A 20,602-nucleotide genomic window follows, 5' to 3' on the forward strand; every position below is an offset into this window, starting at 1 on the left:
ATTACTCTGCTTTCTGAATTGATTTATAAAGATTTGTTGAATTTATATATATTAGTATTAACGGCAAATACATTATAATTAACTGTAATTAAAATACCTACAAATGTAAATATTTTACTTTTTCAGAGGAAAAGTAATTTACAGTAATTAGTTACTTTGTAACCAATTAGTTACTTAGTAACTAATTAGTTAGCTTGTAACTAATTACACCCAAAATACACATGTGAGTAGTGTTTACTTGAGTGAATATACAGTAGTCAACATTTAAGTGGATTAAAAAAGTATTAAAAATCTATACTGTGTTTATAAAACTTTTTTTACATGACTGTGTAAGAATTACACTGTTGCTTTAGTGTGGACAGTAAACAAACATTTTAAAATATTTGTGTGTGTTGAGCAACATTAGCACCTGCCAGCTTTAATTGTGGAAAAAAATGGATAATTTTGAGCTATTTTCTGCTAGTTTTACCTTCCGGGTTTAAAATCATTTTTGGGGAGGGATCAAAATCGGTAACGTATCGCCAATCTGCCTGTCCAGAGATGATGTGTCGGTTTCTCATTATTATTCATAGCTGAGTTTTCTTATTCTATGGGAAGAGCCTGCTTTATGAGAGCACAAGCTTTATAAACGCAAGGCAAGCCTGCCATGCTGTGAGGCCGCATCCGCTCATGGCACGCAGTATTTAGCCATTTATGAAGGGTTATATGTGTTTGTTTCCATGAGCCACAGGGTTTGATGAATGTTTTTCCTCGCAATGCTGTCAGGGCCGATACAGCAAAGCTGTTGGTTAGCAGCTAGCATTTTTGTCAGGAGAGCTGTACGAGAATTAGAGAATGGCGTACTTTGTCTTTAATCAGTCAAGTTCATTACCATTCAGACACATAGCCTGTCAGTGCTGCTATGTTCAGCATATATTTAATACTCCAGACTACCAGCAGGGCTAATGGCAGGAATAGACAGGGCAAGAGATCTGCTGCACTTCTATCCACTGTGGCTGCATTCAGACTCTGGGATTCAGAAGGAGAAAAGTCCTCCTCATTTAGTGTTCATATAAACATGATTATCTTTATAATGAAATAACAAATTGTAACATAGCAGGGCATTAAATTACTTACTGTTTATTTCTTTGCATTTTTACATTGTAAACTAAAATAATGGATCTCCTCACGATTTGCATTTAATTTTGTCAGACAACTGTTCGCTGCCCTCCTTTTCCCCTGCTCGGCCAGCCACGCCCACTCCTCCTTCAGGTAGACTTGAACAGAAAGAGAGGGGTTTCATGCGTTTGGGGGGTTGACATTCTTAAATACTGAAAGAATGTTTTGTGCGTCTGCCTTTTATTTACACAACAATGGCATTTTGCAGGTCTAAAACTCTGAAAACTGACATTAAGTGTATTTTTTTGTTTTGTTTTTTTCCAAAATCACCCTAAAACAAGAATATGTGTTGTTCAATGGTTTCAGGAAAACTTTGATAAAAGGTCTTGATCCCCAACAGATGTTAAATACTGTATATATATATATATATATATATATATATATATATATTTATATTTATATATATATATATATATATATATATATATATATATATATAGCTGAAAAACAAATGTAAACAAAACCAAAAAAAAGTTAAATACACAAGAAAACAACTGAGGTCGACACAAATCATTGCAAAGTTCCAGATGCTAACTGAAAAGAAAAGGAAAAAATAGGTGGAATGTTATTTAAAACAAACAAAAAAAGCTAGATAAATGGATACTCACTGGTGGTGACCTCTTTGATCATCTCTGCAGATGTGTGGCAGCCCGTGACTATGTGTCTGGTCCAGAGTGACAGATCTTTGCAGGTCTCTGCCCTGAACAGGTGGGCTTCGATTCCTAATCTGGTTCCTGTCCGTGTAGCAAAGGACAGCTCCCCACCAGGCTGCGGTGATCCCTTATCTGGACCAGAATGCACCAGCCTACGATCACAAACTCAGCTTAAGAGATTTTTTTTATCGTTCATTCGAGTGTAAAGTCTCATCATCACAGAGGAATAGAAAAACAAACTCAACAACACTGTGGTCCTTTAAAACAGTGTTTCCCAACACTGTTCCTAAAGGCATACCAACAGTATACATTTTCAACCTCTCCTTAATCAAACACACCTGAATCCACTCATCAGATCATTAGAAGAGACTCTAAAACCTGAAATTTTATGGGTCAGAAAATGGAGACATTCAAAATATGTATTGCTGGTGTGCCTCCCAGAACAGAGTTGGGAAACACTGCTTTAAACTTTATAATGGAAATTAGAGTTGCACGATATTGGAAACCCTGTGATACATATTGCGATAAAAATGCAATTTCACCAGATGACTTAAATAGCTCTGCTTGGAAAGTCATTACTTTATTGATTGGTTGATGATTTTGTATGAGAGTTAAATATGTTTTATGTAATTTATTATCAATATATAATAAACAGTAAAAAAATAAATACTGTCATAACAAAACACAATGGAGCAAATGTTAACATGAAATAGACAATGTTTTATGATTTTTTAGAGAGAGTAAAACAGTATTCAGGTACATAAATTGAATAATCAAATGTAAAATAGCATTGCATAGTCTTCATTATATAAACAATTTAATATAATTCTGTATTTTTAAACTTCTTTATGCTCTTTATGTTATCTTAATATTCTTTCAAAAGTTCACACTTATAGTTTGACAACTGTTAGCAAGTTAGCAGGTTTGGCATGCTGTCCTGGGAGAGAACCCTGAGCGGGGAGTACTAGATCAGGTAGTTCTCGAGAGCTCCCCCAAGTAAAGGAGGAAAGGAGGAGAAGGGGTGGACGGGGGGTTTCTTCGGAAAAACAAAGATAAGGGAGTAGTTCTAACTAGGCTACTTATAGTAAGTTTGGATCAATCTGATTGGCTTGCTAATGCGTGTAGATGAGTGGCCAGCTGCAGTCAATCATATTACATGCTCCTCTCGAAATTAGTTGGTGAAACTTTACTTAAACTCTTAAAATGTTTACAAAAACCTTAAAAACATATGGAAATGATAAATTTTCACTCTATAATGGTTAAATTCTGCAGTGTCTTCACAAATCTGTTTTGACCTGTGGATTCTGGTCAACTTTAATCCCAACTCAACACAGCATATCTTGCGATTTGACTATTGTAGACGCACACATTGTGATATCAATGCTCAAATGATATATTGTGCAGCCTTGATGGAAATTACAAAAAAAAATAAATAAAGAAAAAGAAATTCTGTATATTATATATTCCTTAAAAAATAGATGGTTCAACTCAAGTGGTTATCCCAATCAATACATTAAAATGATATAGCATGTATGCATTTGATATTTACATTTTCCAAGATACTTAAAAAATACCATGGTTATACTAGAATAAATTGCAGAAAGCATATTATTCATATGCTATGTTTTCTAAAACATAATAATTCATTAATAATTATTTCTGTGATGTCAGTATTATGTCTAATAAGACAACAAAAGGGTTAAGGAATATAAGTGCTCAATATTATACATTATGTAAACTTATATTGTGCAGTTTTGTCATTCATTCATTCATTAATTCATTCATTTTCCTTCAGCTTAGTCCCTTTATTTATCAGGGTTCGTCAGAATGGAATGGCTAACTTATCCAGTATATGTTTTACACAGCAGATGCCCTTCCAGCTGCAAACTAGTACTGGGAAACACTCAAACACACTTGCATTCACACACGTATGATGAACATTCACTGTTCTCTAGTCTACGGCAAGTAGATTGCAGGTTTGCACAGGAAATTTGCCACTTGTCTTCTATTAAAAAAAGATGCAGTTCAAGTTAGTGTTGATTTTTCTGTCTCTACAGATTTGGTAAGTGTGTGATCAATGTTCTTTGTTTATGTTTATTCAGATAGCAAAGTAAGTTAGTATCGTCAGCAGTACTCTTTTAGTTTTAAAGACATACCTTAGTCAAAATGATTTAGGCACTATGTTTACAGTAATATCACAACAATATTATAAATTAAAAATCCTCCACTTCCACACAGCTCTCAGATCTTCTGTAAACGCTGTTCTCCGAATCACTGTCTATCTCCCCTGCGTCTGTGTTTGTGTTGCCGGTGTAAAAATCAGCTGCTGTGCATGTAATGAAACTCCCTTTTTCATGCAAACCCTTCCCTCTTTTGCCACTCGACACTCCCACCAAAACAAAGATGGACACCCACTTTCCTTTTTTCAAATTAAAGGTGTAAAAACACCCTGCTGGTAAAAAGGGGGGGTTGGTGTTCATGGCCCTTTAACAAAGCATTAAAAATCGTCCTAAAGGACAAAAATAAATATTAAAACAACTTCTGAAACCACTAAAAAAAGTGGACAGGCACTGTGGTGTTCTATATCCCAGCGTGGGATTTTCTCCAATGAGCTTTCACCATTGGCACAGCTGCCCGACTTGACAGAAACTTGAGATTTCACAAAGCAAGTCGAGCCAAAATAAGTTTAGAAAAGTTCTGAGAAACAAAAAAAAAAGCCTAGCTACGCTTTCTGCCAGTTTAGGGTCAACAAAACATTAACACATGCCAGCAGAGGCTGTGATAACTGCCCTATCAGCTTTGGAGTGAGATTCGGGCTGTAGTCCAGCTAAAATTGGACCTCAAATCTTACTCTTGTAGTAATAGCTGCTGCTCGGACGGGCATTTAAAATGCAATTTTACTGTTTCTTTCCAACTGGCTGAGGAAGATTGCAGTTGTGCGTTTCAGTTCCCGATTGGTCATCTCTGCCAGCTGGCATGCAAATGTGTATTTGCATGCGCTTGTATAGAGGCATGTGTTCAACAGAAGTGTGTGCTGTGATTGTTTTTGTATGAATGAGCAGTACGTCTGTGTGTGTGTATGTGTGTGTGTGTGTACCGTGTGGCGAGCAGAGGGTAGGTGTGTGTCGGGGTGAGCCAGTGTTCTCTCATGCGTGGCATACTGTCAAACAGCAGCAGATCTTTCTCCGTCAGCATCACGAGCACCGGCTTCCAGCTCTGCCTTTCACTTTCCGTCTGAAACACAAAGACACAAAACCTCAATTAGATACCGTGTAATTACATTTGATCATATTTCTCCTTGTTATTTGATCCTATTTTTCCATTCTCATTTTTAGACACTAAAGGAACAGTTCACCCAAAAAAATTAGTTTCAGACCTTTGAGATTATTTTACTTTATATTTTATATTGGAAAATGGTACCTGTTGACATCCATGATAGGAAAATGAAAACTCTATGGAAGTCAATGTCTACTTGATCATAACTTTTAACAAAAAAACTATTTTTTACTACTATAAAAAAACATAAATTTGGAACAAGCTAAGGATTATAAGTAAGTTATGACAGTTTTCTTTTTGGGAGTCCTTTCATTTTACATATTTTGTTAATCTGAGAGATATGTAAATAAGCGCAGGTCAAGCAGTAAACCTCTGGGCTGTTTCTCTTTTAGGAAAACTTCATGTAACTAGTCGGAAAGTCAAAGCCAGAGTATAAAAACTATTGAGCCTCTTAAACTGTAACTGATTCATCAGCAAAATGAGCACTGATGTAACATGCTGAAAGCCATTTGCAACTTTTAGATGACCTCAAAGAAACAATGTTACAACATGTTAAAGCGGTCATGTACTGACTATTTAAAATCCCCTTGATCTGCTGACATAAGAGGTCATTGTACTATAAAAACATCCTGTACTTTACCGAACTCAATACTTACTAATCTAAACAGTCCAATTTTATCATGTAATAGTGTGACACTCAATATATATTCAGACAGACACAAAAACATAACAAATGCCATATGTTGTTGTTGTTGTTGTTATTGCAAAGATAGCCTAGATCAGTGGTCACTAACAGGCAGATCAAGGTCCATGTCCAGACCCAGAAGCATCCAATACAAATGCAGACATACAACAGGTCTGTTACTTCAGTCCCACTCCTGCTGGGTGTGCTTTCGCACCGATCCCTTCTGCTATTCACACTGTTTACCCACTGTTCCCGCTGAATAAGAAAGAAGAGCCGAACGCTCTCTCTATGCTTAAGTTTCATTTACTATGATGGTGTCAAGTGAAACAGAGCTCTCTGGAATCATAATAAAGTCATATAGAAGTAAAATATATCATAAATATCATAAATAAAAATGCACTGTTGCCTTGGTAATACAAGCATAATGTAAACAGAAGTAATCAATACTTTAAAAGTGCTCAATTATTAAGATGTGTTGACATAAATATAATCTGCATTATTGGTTGAGATGTTGAGTTGAGATGTAAAATAGAAAAAGTGGAAATTTAAGCTTATTTTCTTAAACAAATTATTAGAACATACATTTTTCAAAATGCCCTACTTCTACTCAATTAACGTGAGAATATGCAAATCTACAGTCATATGTGTGGGGCTGTTGCATTGTGAGGTATTTGACACCCAATAAATATGTTTATTGTTCTTTGAATTGTTCTGTAGGCATTTTTTTTTCTAAGCATAGCACAAACAGTGCCATACCAAAACCTTGACTCTAAAACCATGATACATACTGAACCGTGAGTAAATTGAACTGTTGCACCCCTAATATATATATATATATATATATATATATATATATATATATATATATATATATATATATATATATATATATATATATATATATATATAACATTTTATAATATGTATATATAATTTTTTAATTTATTTATTTTGCATTGCCTTGCTTTTGGTCCTAACAAAGGGAATGTGGATAAAATTTAATTTACCCCAGGCTTCTTCTAAATGTGTGCCTTAGCCTACAGTTACTCCAGTTACGAATATCACGTTTAACAACTATAGCAGTGGTAGGGAACCTATGGCTCTCGAGCCACATGTGGCTCTTCGATCAAAAATATGTGGCTCTCCAGCTGTCTTCATATAATAATATTTTACCATTTAAAAAATGATAACCATCAACAAAAATCAGTTTCCTATCAAAATTACAATTAGAATTCCCTCTTTATTGTCATTTTTAACAGCAAAATAAATAAGAACTGTTAATAAAAGGATGTTCTTTCTTTATCGATGCACATGCTCAACATGTGATGCTTCATATTTATTTATTTTTAAATTGTGCATGGACATAAATCAAGGTTTTGTTTAAACTTTAAGTATAAAACTAACATAGCATGCAGTTGATAATGAATAAATGTATACTTTTATATACAATTAACATTAACATTTTAATGTACAAAAACTTTTTATTTTTTATTTTTACATAGATTTTGTATTTACACACATCTGTATATATTATGTATTTATTATACATAATGCTAGAATAACTCAACTTAAAATACATCGTAATTAAATCCAAGTGAAGGCTTTAAATGACAGGTTAATGTTCTAATCACATATTTGGTAATGTGTTTAAAGTTAATGCTTGATGATTATAAGTAAAAACTCAGACCAACAAATCCTTCATTGGATCAAAATGCTGTTTAATTGTATCCTGACGCAATACACCCTTTAAGACCTTTTTTTAACACAAAGAATCTGAACGCATTTTGTAACCTAATGAAAATCTACTTGGAGAAAAAAAATCATCCCAGTATGTATTAGCAACACTTAAAACTTGAAAACTTAAAAATACAACTTAGTTTGTACCTCTCTTCATTACTTTCAAATTTGATAACTGAAAGAAGGCAAAAGACCACTCAAACAATGTAACATTTACTTGGAAAGCAACAATACATAAGACACATGATTAAAACAAGAACAAATGTGTTCCAAAATGCCCATATATTTTATTTAAGCAGAAAAGTAATTTTCATACACAATTACCAGACATTTTCTCTTGTTTTATGCATGAACTCTCTTAATTTGAATCAATCTTAGAAAACAAGACATCATTTCTTCTGTTTGTACTGAAATAAATCTACCCTGATTCAAGGGTGTTAAGATATTTGTCCTTAAAAAACTAAACTTCGAGAAAGAACATTTTTGTGGAGCATGCACAATTCTCTGCCTTTACTTTCAATCCAAAATAGGATTTCTGAATACCTTTTTGTTGAAACGCGTGAATGTTAACATATCAAATGTTTAAGGTCATAAAATCAGAAGCTATTAAAAGTTCACAGATCAAGGTTAAAGAAAAAGGAAGATCTGGCTTTTGCCATTGTTGGTCCTAAATGGTGGAATAGCAATTCTCTGCCTATTAGATTAATCCTTATAATCTCTATTCAAGGTGAAATTTAAGTCACCTTTTAGAAAAAAGCATTTAATATCCAAATGCTTCTTAGCATGCTGTTTCTTTGTATGTACCGTTTATAAGTCTTTGTCTTTTAGAAGTATTTGAATGCATATCAGTTTTTTGGTTTGTTTGTTTGTTTGTTTGTTTGTTTTTTTAACATACTTGCATTATTTTAAAATGTTTATGATAATATAATTATATAATAATATATTATAATTAATATATTGCAGTGTTTGATATTTTATTATTTTAATCGGCATATTATCTTTTCTTTGGCATTTTTAGTACAACCCAATGGTCATTGTCTGTTTTTGTATCATGCTATATGAATATTTAAATTCAATTTAACTTCTTTTAAGAAAAATAATAATAATAACTGCAGAAACCTTAAATTATGCAAAATTACAAGAAACACACAAGGCCAAAATCTGATAGCATTACACCACCACCCCCATATTATTTCTGTGAATGAATCAAACAAATCTCAATCATCATCTTTAATGAAAATACAGATAATAACTCGCTCTGCCTCTGAAATGACTTTCCTTTCCGGATGACTTCCCAAATCCCTCTCATTCTTCCCATCCCTCCCCACCAACCATTATTCTGTGTGGAACACCCACTAAACATGATCCAATCACTTCCAGATGGATAAAATCAAGATCCTCTCCACATTTTCTAATGATTAAATATTCAGTCTCATTCTACAATCCTCTACAGACACCTAGGCAATGGAATTGTACATTTATTGTACTTTTTTGTTTGTTTACTTGCCATATTTACATACAGTGAAAGACAAAAGGATTAGCCCTCCTTTGAAACTGTAATTCTTTTTTTAAATTATTCCCAAGTGTTGTGTAATGAAGAGATTGTTTCCAACACATTTTAAACTATAATGTTTTTTAAGAACTACTCTACTGTATGCTTATATGGCACATTTATGTAACACAGTCGTGCAACAGTAGTTTGCGCTGTAGAAAAAAAAAATCTACATTAAATAAATCCTTTTTAAGAGCTAAATTATTTTGTTTTGCCATGATGACAGTACCTAATTTTTACCAGCTAATTTCCAAGATAAAAGTATTTAGACTCAAGTGTAATTTAAAACCTTGAGGTTAATTAGGTTCAATTCAGGTTTATTAGGCAAGTCACTGGTCAACAGTGGTTTGCTCTGTAGCCTGTATATAGTATATGTATATGTATATATCTTCTGATAAGGTTCAGAAGTTTCATTTTATAGATAATGAAAAGGTTATTATGTAGGAAATAAAATTACTTTTTTTTCACAAAAGTCACTTTAGACATTTCTTTGGTTTTATTTTGCGTCAAAACCAGCTAAATCCACAAGACAGTGTAATTAGCTGAAAATCACTAAAGATGCAATTAGAAACTATTTTAGCAAACATAAAACACCTACAGTTTAAAATACATAAATATGTCAAGTAAGTGGTGGTTCATTCTACTGTGGTAACTCCTGATAAACCAGGGACTAAGCAGAAGGAAAATGAATGAATGAAATCTGTCAAGTAAGTGCATTATTCAATAACATAAAAACTGACATTAATTCTTTTAATCTGTTGTCATTTCTGATATTTGGGATTTAGATCGAATGTAAGTAGAACAATGGAAACATTGAAAAACTAAGCTTTTTAGATTCGAATAATATAGTGTAAAACATTGTGAAACATCAATATATGTGCATTGTCCATTAATATAAAAACCTTATCAGACATATAGGTAATATTAAACAATACAAATAATGTCACTGAAAAAAGTGCTGCATGCAGAACTGTTGCAAACAATTTATTTGTGTTGAATATAAACAAACAAATTAAGTTAAATAATGTTTAATTTCATTTGTTTGTTTAAATTCAACAAATACATTGTTTGCAACCACTTAACGTGAAAAATTGAGTAAATCCAAGGAATCATCTCTAAATAATTTTTTTCAGTGTAGTTTTATACATTACATTTATGTTTTAAAAATAGCTTCCATTAGCAAATAAATCACAAGTCTAGCCTGGGCAAAAATAGGATGTCTCTCAGACAGAAGCGTTCGTTCGTTCGTTCTCTTTCTTTTTCTTTCTTTCTTTCTTTCTTTCTTTCTTTCTTTCTTTCTTTCTTTCTTTCTTTCTTTCTTTCTTTCTTTCTTTCTTTCTTTCTTTCTTTCTTTCTTTCTTTCTTTCTTTCTTTCTTTCTTTCTTTCTTTCTTTCTTTCTTTCTTTCTTTCTTACAATACTCACAGTCTTTGTCTCTTTTGTCTATCGTTTATCCTCTAGCATCCATGCAGGATAGAGGAATGGCATCCTAACTTCATCTTTCGTAAAATGGAGATGGCACTTCATGTATAGTAAATCGGACTCATTCAACGTAGCATCACTGAGCAAAAAACGTTATGAATGCATGTTACGCTTCCGACTGTACATTGTGTTTTTCTTTTTGTTGTGAAGCACAGAGTTTTGAGGTAGGGGGCGTTTTCATTTGCCATTCACAGACAGTCGGACAGGCTCATCAAGTTCATCAACTCCATTCACCAACTCCGTCTTTTAAAAGCTTAATCGGAAATGGAATAAAACATAGAACATTTTTTTTTTAATATAAAAGCTGCAGTATCAGCGTGCCGCTATATTGAAAACATATGATTTGATTCGCGCCTTCTGATTGGTTCTAGGGTCATAGCGGCTTTTGCGGTCAAAAGAAAGTGTCGTTTAGAGTTTTTTTTAAACAAACTGTTATTTCCAAATGTGCTGACACTGTGATTTAGATGATTAAAAAAAATATTTGTTGAACATGTACTACATGCCTAAAGCATTCACTCAATGTCATTATCTCTTTTGGCAGAAGTGGCGTTTGGCGGCTTTTGTATCTGAATTCTTTAAATATAAATATATAACATAAATATATAGGTTTAAATCAAAACAAAACAAGTGAAAGATCACTACAACTATTTGCAGAGGAGAACACATAATTTGCTAAAAGCAGCTTAAATTGATTTAATGACTAAATTATAAGATATTGTTGGAAACAATTCCAAGTTACTGCAGCATTATAACACTTTTTTCACTAGCTCTGTGTGAGGTACTTCAAAGTCTAACAGATCATATAAAAAAAGCTTACGGCATAATTTTGAATTTGAGAAGGTGAGAGACAAGTAAGATGGAGTTAAACCACAATAATTACCATTCTGTTATTATAATCATCCTCATGTCGTTCCAAACCCAGAGTCCTTCATTCATCACATATTAAAATATGAGAGGGTCGTGGAACATTCAGTCCAGAGAAGGAAAAAAAAATGAATTACAGTTACACCACTGAAATCACATGGGATGTTTTTAGTTCCTTTACTGGACTTTAAATGCTGCGGTAGCCTTACTGTCTATGGAGGATCAGAGAGCTCTCAGATTGTATCTAAATTATCTTAATTTGGTCTCAAGAGATTGAAACAACATGAGGGTGGAACAATACCAATTAAAACTTCTTCTGGTATACAAAAAAGGTAACACATTCCTACATAAAATGCATTATGATTTATTTGGTAGCTTCTACCAGTAATAAAAGTAAGTCCTATGGTATTTTAAGTACTTAAAGTTTTTTATATACTGTCTTTGAGCAGATCTTGATAATTACATTAGAAGGGTGCAGACACCAAATACAGTAACACTTCACTTAGTCTGTCATAAAACCTTCATGACACATGTCATATACATGAAGATGTTATGCATTCTTCAAATACAAATACCCCACAACTAGGGCTCTATTTTGACGGTCCATGTTTTCACTTTCGCTCTTGGATAGGGAAACCTTTACGCACAGACATTCATTAGTCTATAAATAATTAATTGTGTTTGTTAAGCGCAAATATTCGTTTCAAAACTATTTCTAAATTCAGTTCTAATTTCCAGCAAACGAATAAATGAACAATAATAACAAAGTGTGCTCAAAAACCTGAGTTATATACTAAAACACATGCTGTGCCTCATATGGTCTAAAACCTGACAGGTGGGCAAATCTAAGCTTGTTTTTAATAAAACAAATATAAATATGTATATAATAAATAATACTGCTAATAATAATAACATTATACAAAAGCAAATTGTTATTAATGAACTGAAAAAGCTTCCCGAGATGAAGACATAAAAGCAGTGATTTTTCATATTTATGTAGGCTAGAAAATAATATGTTTTGTAATATTTTAATCCTTTATATTTATATCCTATATCTATTCTTATTATATCCTATATATATCCTTAATATAAAATTTTTTTCATATGTAAAGATATTTGCCTATTGCTGTCTTGTGCGTATTAAGCAGTGTGTAAGCAAGGCACAACTCTGCGCCGGAGTTTGGAACGGGTTTGTTTTGGTCAAATGAAAAATCTATTTTAGTTTCTCAAAATAGCAATGCGCCAGCAGTGTGCCTCAGAACGCCTTCCTTTTTAGACCCGAACGCCTATGGGCGCACATATGAGCGCTAATGCATTTGCTATTTAAACAGCGTAGCCCAACGCCTCAAAACGACTCTTGCACCAAGCTGAAACTAGCAAAAGACTACTGCGCCACTCCTTGCGCTACATTGCGCTGGGTGTATGATAGGGCCCCTAGTCTTTGAAAAGACAACATAATAGTCATATACATGATTGTCTTGAGGCCATTATAATTGTGTAATCTGTTAGGACCTTGGTTTAACATCTCATCCGAAAGACGGCACTCACAGAGCAGTATGAAGTCCCCATCAATATACTGGGGTGTTATGGAACAAAACGGGTGACAGGTTGAGTTCCCCTGCTGGTCTCACTTACACCATTTCCAGTAGCAACCTAGCTATCCCATGTGGTCTCCTTCCTAAGTCGCGAAAGAAAGTGACAGTGAACCGAAGACGGGGAAGGAGGGCAGTTAAGGAGGGCGATCGGTAAAGTCAGGTGCCAGCACAAATTAAGCCCTGCTTACAGCCATCATATTATGAATGAACAAAATTTCACCTTGACTTTAATGCACTCAGACATCAACTCTATGCTCTACAACTGACTGCTAGCTCTGAACATTTTTAATTTTTAAAATCTTTTTGAGCTTAAATTGAAGTTGATTTACTGTTGAATCCCCGGTCTATGACAAGCATCTCCACAAGGTCTGACATTCTGACAGAGCGATCAAATCATCAGAAATCAGAGGGTCAGTTTGGCTTAAGGCTAAAAGGAGACCCCCACAGGTTCCGGTGCGTCAGAAGCAGAGGCCAAACCACAAACAGACCCTTGTTATAAGCTCAGGCCCCAGCAAAAAGAAATGTGCTCGCTGTCTGTGGGCATTGAGCGCACTCTCATATAATTATTCATCAAGGGGCCGGCAGGTTGGTAATAGGAGCCGGTACGAGGGAGCTCTCATTAAAGGGCAGGCCGAGACGGGGCTGCCCACAGTCTTGCCATCTCTGCGGTTCTCTATTAGCTGGTCCTGCCAGGCCTCAGCTAATGAGATGGCGATGAAAAGGGGATTTAATAGGGAGGAAAAACCTGTGGTCACAGTGAGAAGAGTCTTTCTCCATCAATCGCTCCAGAACCCGCTCACCACCGCTGAAATAATAAAAAATAAAAAAACCTCCAGAGCTGAACTGTCTGTACACTTCTGAGAACGTCAACTTTGTTTCTAACTAGAGCATACACTGTATTCTTCTGTTAACATTCTTGTGTGTGATCACACCACTTGTACTATTACCGTAAGGATGTGGAAAACTTTTGAGGCTTGTCAAGCAGAGGACATTGAAATACTGTGTCAAATAAAGTCAATATCAGTGGTAACCATACATTAACCAGACCTTACCTTTGTAAAAGCTGAGGCTCAATGATTTAGGCAACAGATATAATTGGAATTATTCACTACAGTATTATGCATTATCATTATACAGTATTATTCCGATTCTTATTCATTATTTGTATACAGTTTTAAGAATAACATAAACTTGTCAATACTAATAAAAAATAAAAATGTTGCATGTTTGAAACACTCAAGGTTTCTGCAGGTTTCTTCAAGTCAAATTTAAGACTTTTTAACACCCGTTCAAGACCAATATGAGTACAATTTTAGACTTAAAGAGCATTTAAATGTGGTCATGTCATGGCCCAAGAACAGTTCCTGCTAGTTATCAAACTTTTTCATAACTGTAGAGTGTTCCTAGTGATGGGTTGCAGCTGGAAAGGCAAACTCTGTGTAAAACATGCTAGATAAATGGTGAGTCAATCGCTTGTAGCGACACCAGATTAATAAAGAGACTAAGCAGAAAAGAAAATGAATGAATGAATGTAACTATTTATGCGTATAAATCTCACAATGAGACAAATGTAAATAACTATTTTCTTTTTTTTTCTTTCTTTTCCCCCAACAATACAATTGTGATCTTGTCTGGCTTATAGATCTGCTAGATTATGGGAAAAATCACAAACACGATTATTTTGGTCTTAATTGTAATCACGATTATTCAAAACTATTATCAGTTGAAGTCAAAATTATTCGTCCTTCTGTGAATTTTTTTTTATATATATATAAATATTTCTCAAATGATGTTTAACAGAGGAGTTTTTCACAGGATTTCCTAAAACATTTTTTTTTCTTCTGGAGAAAGGCTTATGTTTTATTTCAGCTAGAATAAAAGCAGGTTTAAGTATTTTGAAACCTGTTTCAATAGCTCTATGTTATTAGCCCCTTTAAGAAATATATATTTTTGATTGTCTGCAGAAGAAACTACTGTTATACAATGACTTGCCCAATTACACTAATTAAGCCTTTGAATGTGACTTTAGGCTGAATACTAGTATCTTGAAAAATACCTAGTACAATATAAATGCACTGTCATCATAGCAAAGATAAAATAAATCATTTTTAGAAATGAGTTATATAATCTTTTATGTTTAAACTGTGCTTTAAGCATCTTCATAGTAAAAAAAAATAAAAATAGCTCCAGCAGTTTTTCAGTCAAGAGCAGTGAGGGATTTTCTCCTTTTGTTGTTTGATGAATAATAAAAACAACCGGCAGCAGGAATATCGCACTCTGTCACTTTAAGAATAGTGTGGCTCTGATATGGTTTCTCTTTTACATATATTTTGATTCTCAACTTCTTTGTTTATTACACAAACAAGGGTTAATATGCATAATCACTAAACACCGTGCTCTACACAAATATGCATGTATTTGACCATTAAATCACTCACATTAAGCCTGTCCGAGGCTAAGCGCACACACACAGAGCATGTGCTCATTCGTGCTTTTAAAAAATATGAATGCTACGCATCCCGTGCTGCAAAAGTTACATTACAGTACATGCTTTTAGTCGTGTTCACGTGGAATTGAACTTTTCAGATCAACAAATGTGTACAACTGCAAAGGGGGCGGTTTATGATGGAATAATGCTTTTTCATAATCGTTAGAAGCCAAAATGGATCGAAACCAGATTTTCGATTACTTGCACAGTCCTAGTGGCGTATAATCAAGATTTCAGCCAAGTTGAAACTAAATTTAACAACCACACTTGACAAGGCTAAATTCACATATATGACAAAAAATAATAAGAAAAATCACGATTTAAGTAACAAATTTTAAGTATGCAAAACCAAATATGTATAGCTGCCTTAATTCATTTTCAAATGTTAAACCATCTGGCTTTTATTTAGGTGGAAAACCACAGGGAGTCCTTAAATCTTCTTATATATTAACAGCCCATTTATAAGCACTGCTCAATACAATTTTGTGATGGTGGCATATGCTAAATTCCCCAAATGCACATTAAACACATCCCAAACTCACAGCAGATGCAGTGATGGTTTTCATGAAGAGCAGCATGTGGAGCATGCTTTCTGTGCCTTCCTGACACACTGAAAACCCTCGATCATGAGCTGTGCTTGTGTTCATTAACAGTACTGTGCTTCACTATGAAACCTGTAGAGTATATATTCATTTAATCAGTGTGGTTATCAAACTGCTACTGTTACAATCTAAGCCATATCAAAGTACTGCTATTCAGATTCATCATGAAGTCGCCTCCAATCTCAGAAGACTGAATCATAAAGAACATTTTTGATACCCTCTAATTACACATTGGCTAGTTATTTAAGAACTGTGGATGACAGTTTTATTGGGTATTTTTTTTTTCTATCATGTGATTACATTGCATTACTGTCATATTTTTAAGGTCTGCTTTAAAGTCTGTGTGAAATCTAAATTTGCAGTGTGTATTTTGCTAGCGCACATTGTTGTTCTTTCAGTGAACAATTAATCCACAAAAGTTAATCCACTGTATAAAAAAAATGTTTTGGTAATCTTCAATCAAAGTCTGACCATTGTTGGCTTTAGCCAAAAAAATCCTCTTGCTGTTAGTTTGCTATGAGGAAATGATGCGCAAAATGTGCCCCGCCCCCAACTCAATATTCTGTTCCAGTTGGAAGTACTTCAATGGTTGTTTTTAAGAGTGAATAATAATGCCTCTGTGAGCAGCTTCAGCAGTTTCCCTCAATGGTTTGTCATATTTCAAGGAGGGAAATATATTGTTTATAAGTGTATCTCTTTGTTTAAATTGGCCAATTGGCCATCACTTACCCGAAATGTTCTAAAGAGCAATTGATTGTACAAAAACAATCAATGTCATTAAAAGTTGTGATCCAGATTTGTTGTAGGAGACAATAAGTTTGAATAAGTATCTTATAACTTTGAATTTTGTCATTGTTTAGGATACACCAACCTAATTTTGTATAGGGCTACAGTAGTAAAATAAATTTTGCAAATGGTTACCAGCACTTTGAAAGTCTAAAACTAGTGATGTAGCGAACTGGCATGCAGGGGACTCACTGCAGAAAAAACGCAAATGCTTTGGACAACTAAAACTAATTAATCGATAAATAAATTGTTCAACATAATTTAATGTCCAATAAAAACGCTAGAATTCTTTAAATCCTGTAGATAGTTTCACTTTTCTACATGAAGTATGTAGAATCCATTTTCCTACATTTCATGTAGACCAGGGGTCTTAAACTCAATTTACCTGGGGGCCGCTGGAGGCAGAGTCTGGGTAAGGCTGGGCCGCATCAGGTTTTCCACACGAAATTGATCACATTATTAATTAATATTTTTTCATTTATTTATTTTTACATTTTATTTTGTGTTAAAAAATAAAATTAAAGAGATTTGAGAAGATAAGATTTTTTTGTAACACAAAATTTATAAAAAATGTAAATTGAAAATAAGAAAATAAATCAATCAGTAAAAAATAGTAATAATAATAATCATTAGATTTACTGTTATCCGCCGTGCTGTTGTTACAGGAAAAAGAAGCAACACTGTGTTGTTGTCATTTGTTTTGACTACTTTTACATCATATAGAAATATAAGTAATGTTTATTGTGTGTGGCAATGCAAATACAATGCAGGTAGAATGATGCAAACGACCCACAAATAACTGTGGGACTCCATAATTGGTCTAGGTTACCGGGGACTCTACCGGGTTGCGCCGATGGACAGGTGTCGATGTGTGACTTCAGAGGACTACATTAGTTTGCATGGAGTTCCCTTTCTTTTATCCTACCACATACACATCACTTTGATTTCTTTTCTGCTCTTTGCGCGCAAAACAATAACCATCAACCAATGAGAGTGATTGTAAATGCAAGAAAGATTATTGTTGAAAAGATTGTTCAGGACCAATAGTTAAACACAGGGGCATAGCAGACATTTTAAAAGTGAGGGGGACAGCTTAATGAGACCCAAAAGTTTATGTTCATATAATTATTTATCACCTGTTTCTAAATGGTCTGTCTCTAAAAGTGAGGGGGACATATTGCATAAAAACTGTAATGTGCTATACATATCAAACTTAGGGGCCCCACACATTAAACATTAAACTTTTAAAATCAGGCGGGGGCCATAAACTATCGTCTCGCGGGCTGCAATTGGCCCACAGGCCACGAGTTTGAGACGCCTGACCATGTAGAATGTTTTCTACATATGTAGAAAACAAAATGTGGCACAATTTACTTATTTTGTAACCCCAGTTGCACTGCGTTTACAATAGAAACACGTAATGGTGGTACCTATGGTCTAAATATGAATGTGAATGTTCTTTTAATAACGCAAGCATGCCGTCTTTTTTCCACATACTTCACATTAGCAAAACCAATAAATGAAAAAAAAAAAACATCAAGACACTACAATTTGTGGCAAAAAATAACTTAGTTTGTTATGATTTTTTTATCTTTTTTATTTAATTTTTGGTGGTCAGTTGCTAAATAACATGACTAGAAAATAGACAAGAACAACAAATAACATTTGAGGTGAAATAAAGTGCATTCAAGACCAAGCCTGCTTCCGTAGCCAAAACAAAAGGCCAGAACACAAACTGTTTCTGTAAATTATCTTGAACAATTAATTTTAAAATAATATCTTGTTGTGAACCGTATGACACATTTTGTTTAATTTAGTAAATAAATAAATAAATGTGTAGCCTATTTTAAACTGTTTTTGCTGTTAAGGATAAAATCATCCATTGTGCCAGTTAGTTTTACTTTGATTTGTTTTATCAAGTTGATTTACCAGTATGAATCAAGACAGGCTTTACAAACTATTCTCAGCACTGAACGCCAGTGCACACATCAGATGGCCATTTAAGACACAAAAATATTTTTGAAGAAAGGAGCATTACACGTTTAGAGGTGAAATGCTTCTTGGATTCTTCCACTAGCTTTTGTGGGTAGATTACATTTAACAGGCTTACAGATTTTTAAGGTAGATAAATGTATTAATATAATAATAAATAAATAATGATTACATTGTTTTCTCATTTGAAAAAAAAAGTAGTACATATACTGCAAAAAATGTCTTGTTTTAAGTAAAATATCAAAAAATTCTTATTTTCAGAGCTAAAAACTCAAAATTAAGTGAGTTTTTCCTTATAACATAATAAGCATAATAATCTGCAAATGGTGTAAACAAACTAATTTTGTTTTTGTTTATTTTATTTGTAGATTATTTAGCTTCTTTTAAGGAAAAACTAAATTTTTAGATATTATAGCAAGATAAAATGCAAGATTAAAACTCGAAGCATTTTTGCAGTATAGCAGTAAATTATTTTAAAGGGCACCTATGGTGAAAAATCTACTTTTCAAGCTATAGAACGTCATGTTGGGGTGATACAAACACATCCAGTCCTTTTTTTTTTTTAATTTAACAACATAAAAACGGTGCACCAATTAGAGCGGTTCTGAGATCGGTTCTGAGGTCCCTCCGCCCACCAATATTGATTGAAAGGCTTGCATTACCATATCCTCAGTTTGTTGTTTAACATCCGCCATGTTCAGCGTGTGAGTCAAGCGATGTCACCAAAGGAACACCCTTACTCTATTTTTGGATTTAAGGCTCATTGGGCTCAACACAAAAATCTTCATTGTTTTCCTGCAAATTTTACATTTAGCGGCCATTTGTACTGAACACGCTGTGAATGCAACATATCGTGATTCAGGCCATTAAAAACAGCTGACCCACCGAGTCTTTTAGCACTCTCTCCGAAAACACTCGATTGATCTCAGCTGGCAGATCAACATTCACCACATGATCGCTCTCTTCTGCGTCATTGTTTGTAACTTCAGGTGAGTTTGCAAACATGTGTAGACTTTTTTTGAGCGTGTTGCCAAGAGTGCACGTCTGAACTTGACCTAGTTATAGCCTCAGTCAAAGTTAATCCAGGGTGCGTGGTTATTAGTCTCGGTGTACAAGCTCAGAACTTTAAACTAGCACAAGTTGACATAACTTTGTTTAGTTGCCGCAGTTTTGTTCCGTGCAGAAAAATGATGCTTAGAAGCCTTTATGATTAACTAACTGTCATGAATTAAAGAGCCAATAACAGGAAACATCACTATACTGTGATATCACTATAACAGTGAGCATCACTATACGGATGAAGCATGCATCATTACTTTGCGGCTGTAAAACTATACAAAGACACAATTGATTTTGTAACTACCACTCTGACACATTCTGGCACATTAGGAATATTGATTCCTCAACAGTACTCTCTTCTTGGTCTGTGTCCGAGTTGTACATGTACGGTTGAATGCTGTTCCTCTCATTCATGTTGCTTCTCTCTGTCTGCCTGTCTGTTGCCATACACAAAGCGGAGGAGCTCTTGGCTCCGCCCCCTTGTTAAGTTGGGCGGGAAGTTGAAATTAATTTTCATGTGAAGCAACACACCCCTAAAACAACGACCTGTGTACACACCCCTAAAATGACACTTTTTAACACATTATAATAAAAGAATCTGAACTGTGTTTTGAACTGAACCTAAACTTGCACACTCAGAAGAACCATAATATAAACATTAAATATTTAAAAGG

At 34.1% G+C, this 20,602-nt stretch overlaps 1 protein-coding gene across 4 annotated transcripts in view; it reads right to left on the reverse strand.

The window, feature by feature from the left end:
• Positions 1-20,602, reverse strand: part of sntb1 (syntrophin, basic 1) — a 91,374-nt gene that overhangs the window by 14,756 nt on the left and 56,016 nt on the right. For 3 of the 4 annotated variants that reach the window (XM_087285583.1, NM_001002175.1, XM_087285582.1), the window contains 2 exon segments: positions 4,909-5,045; positions 1,767-1,963 (listed from right to left, as the gene is read on the reverse strand). In XM_087285583.1, coding sequence (XP_087141709.1) covers positions 1,767-1,963; positions 4,909-5,045 — 334 coding nt within the window. 4 annotated transcript variants of the gene reach the window in all.

This window comes from Danio rerio, chromosome 16 (genome assembly GCF_052040795.2).
Source record: "Danio rerio strain M-AB ecotype USA chromosome 16, GRCz13ab, whole genome shotgun sequence".
NCBI classification, from domain to species: domain Eukaryota; kingdom Metazoa; phylum Chordata; class Actinopteri; order Cypriniformes; family Danionidae; genus Danio; species Danio rerio.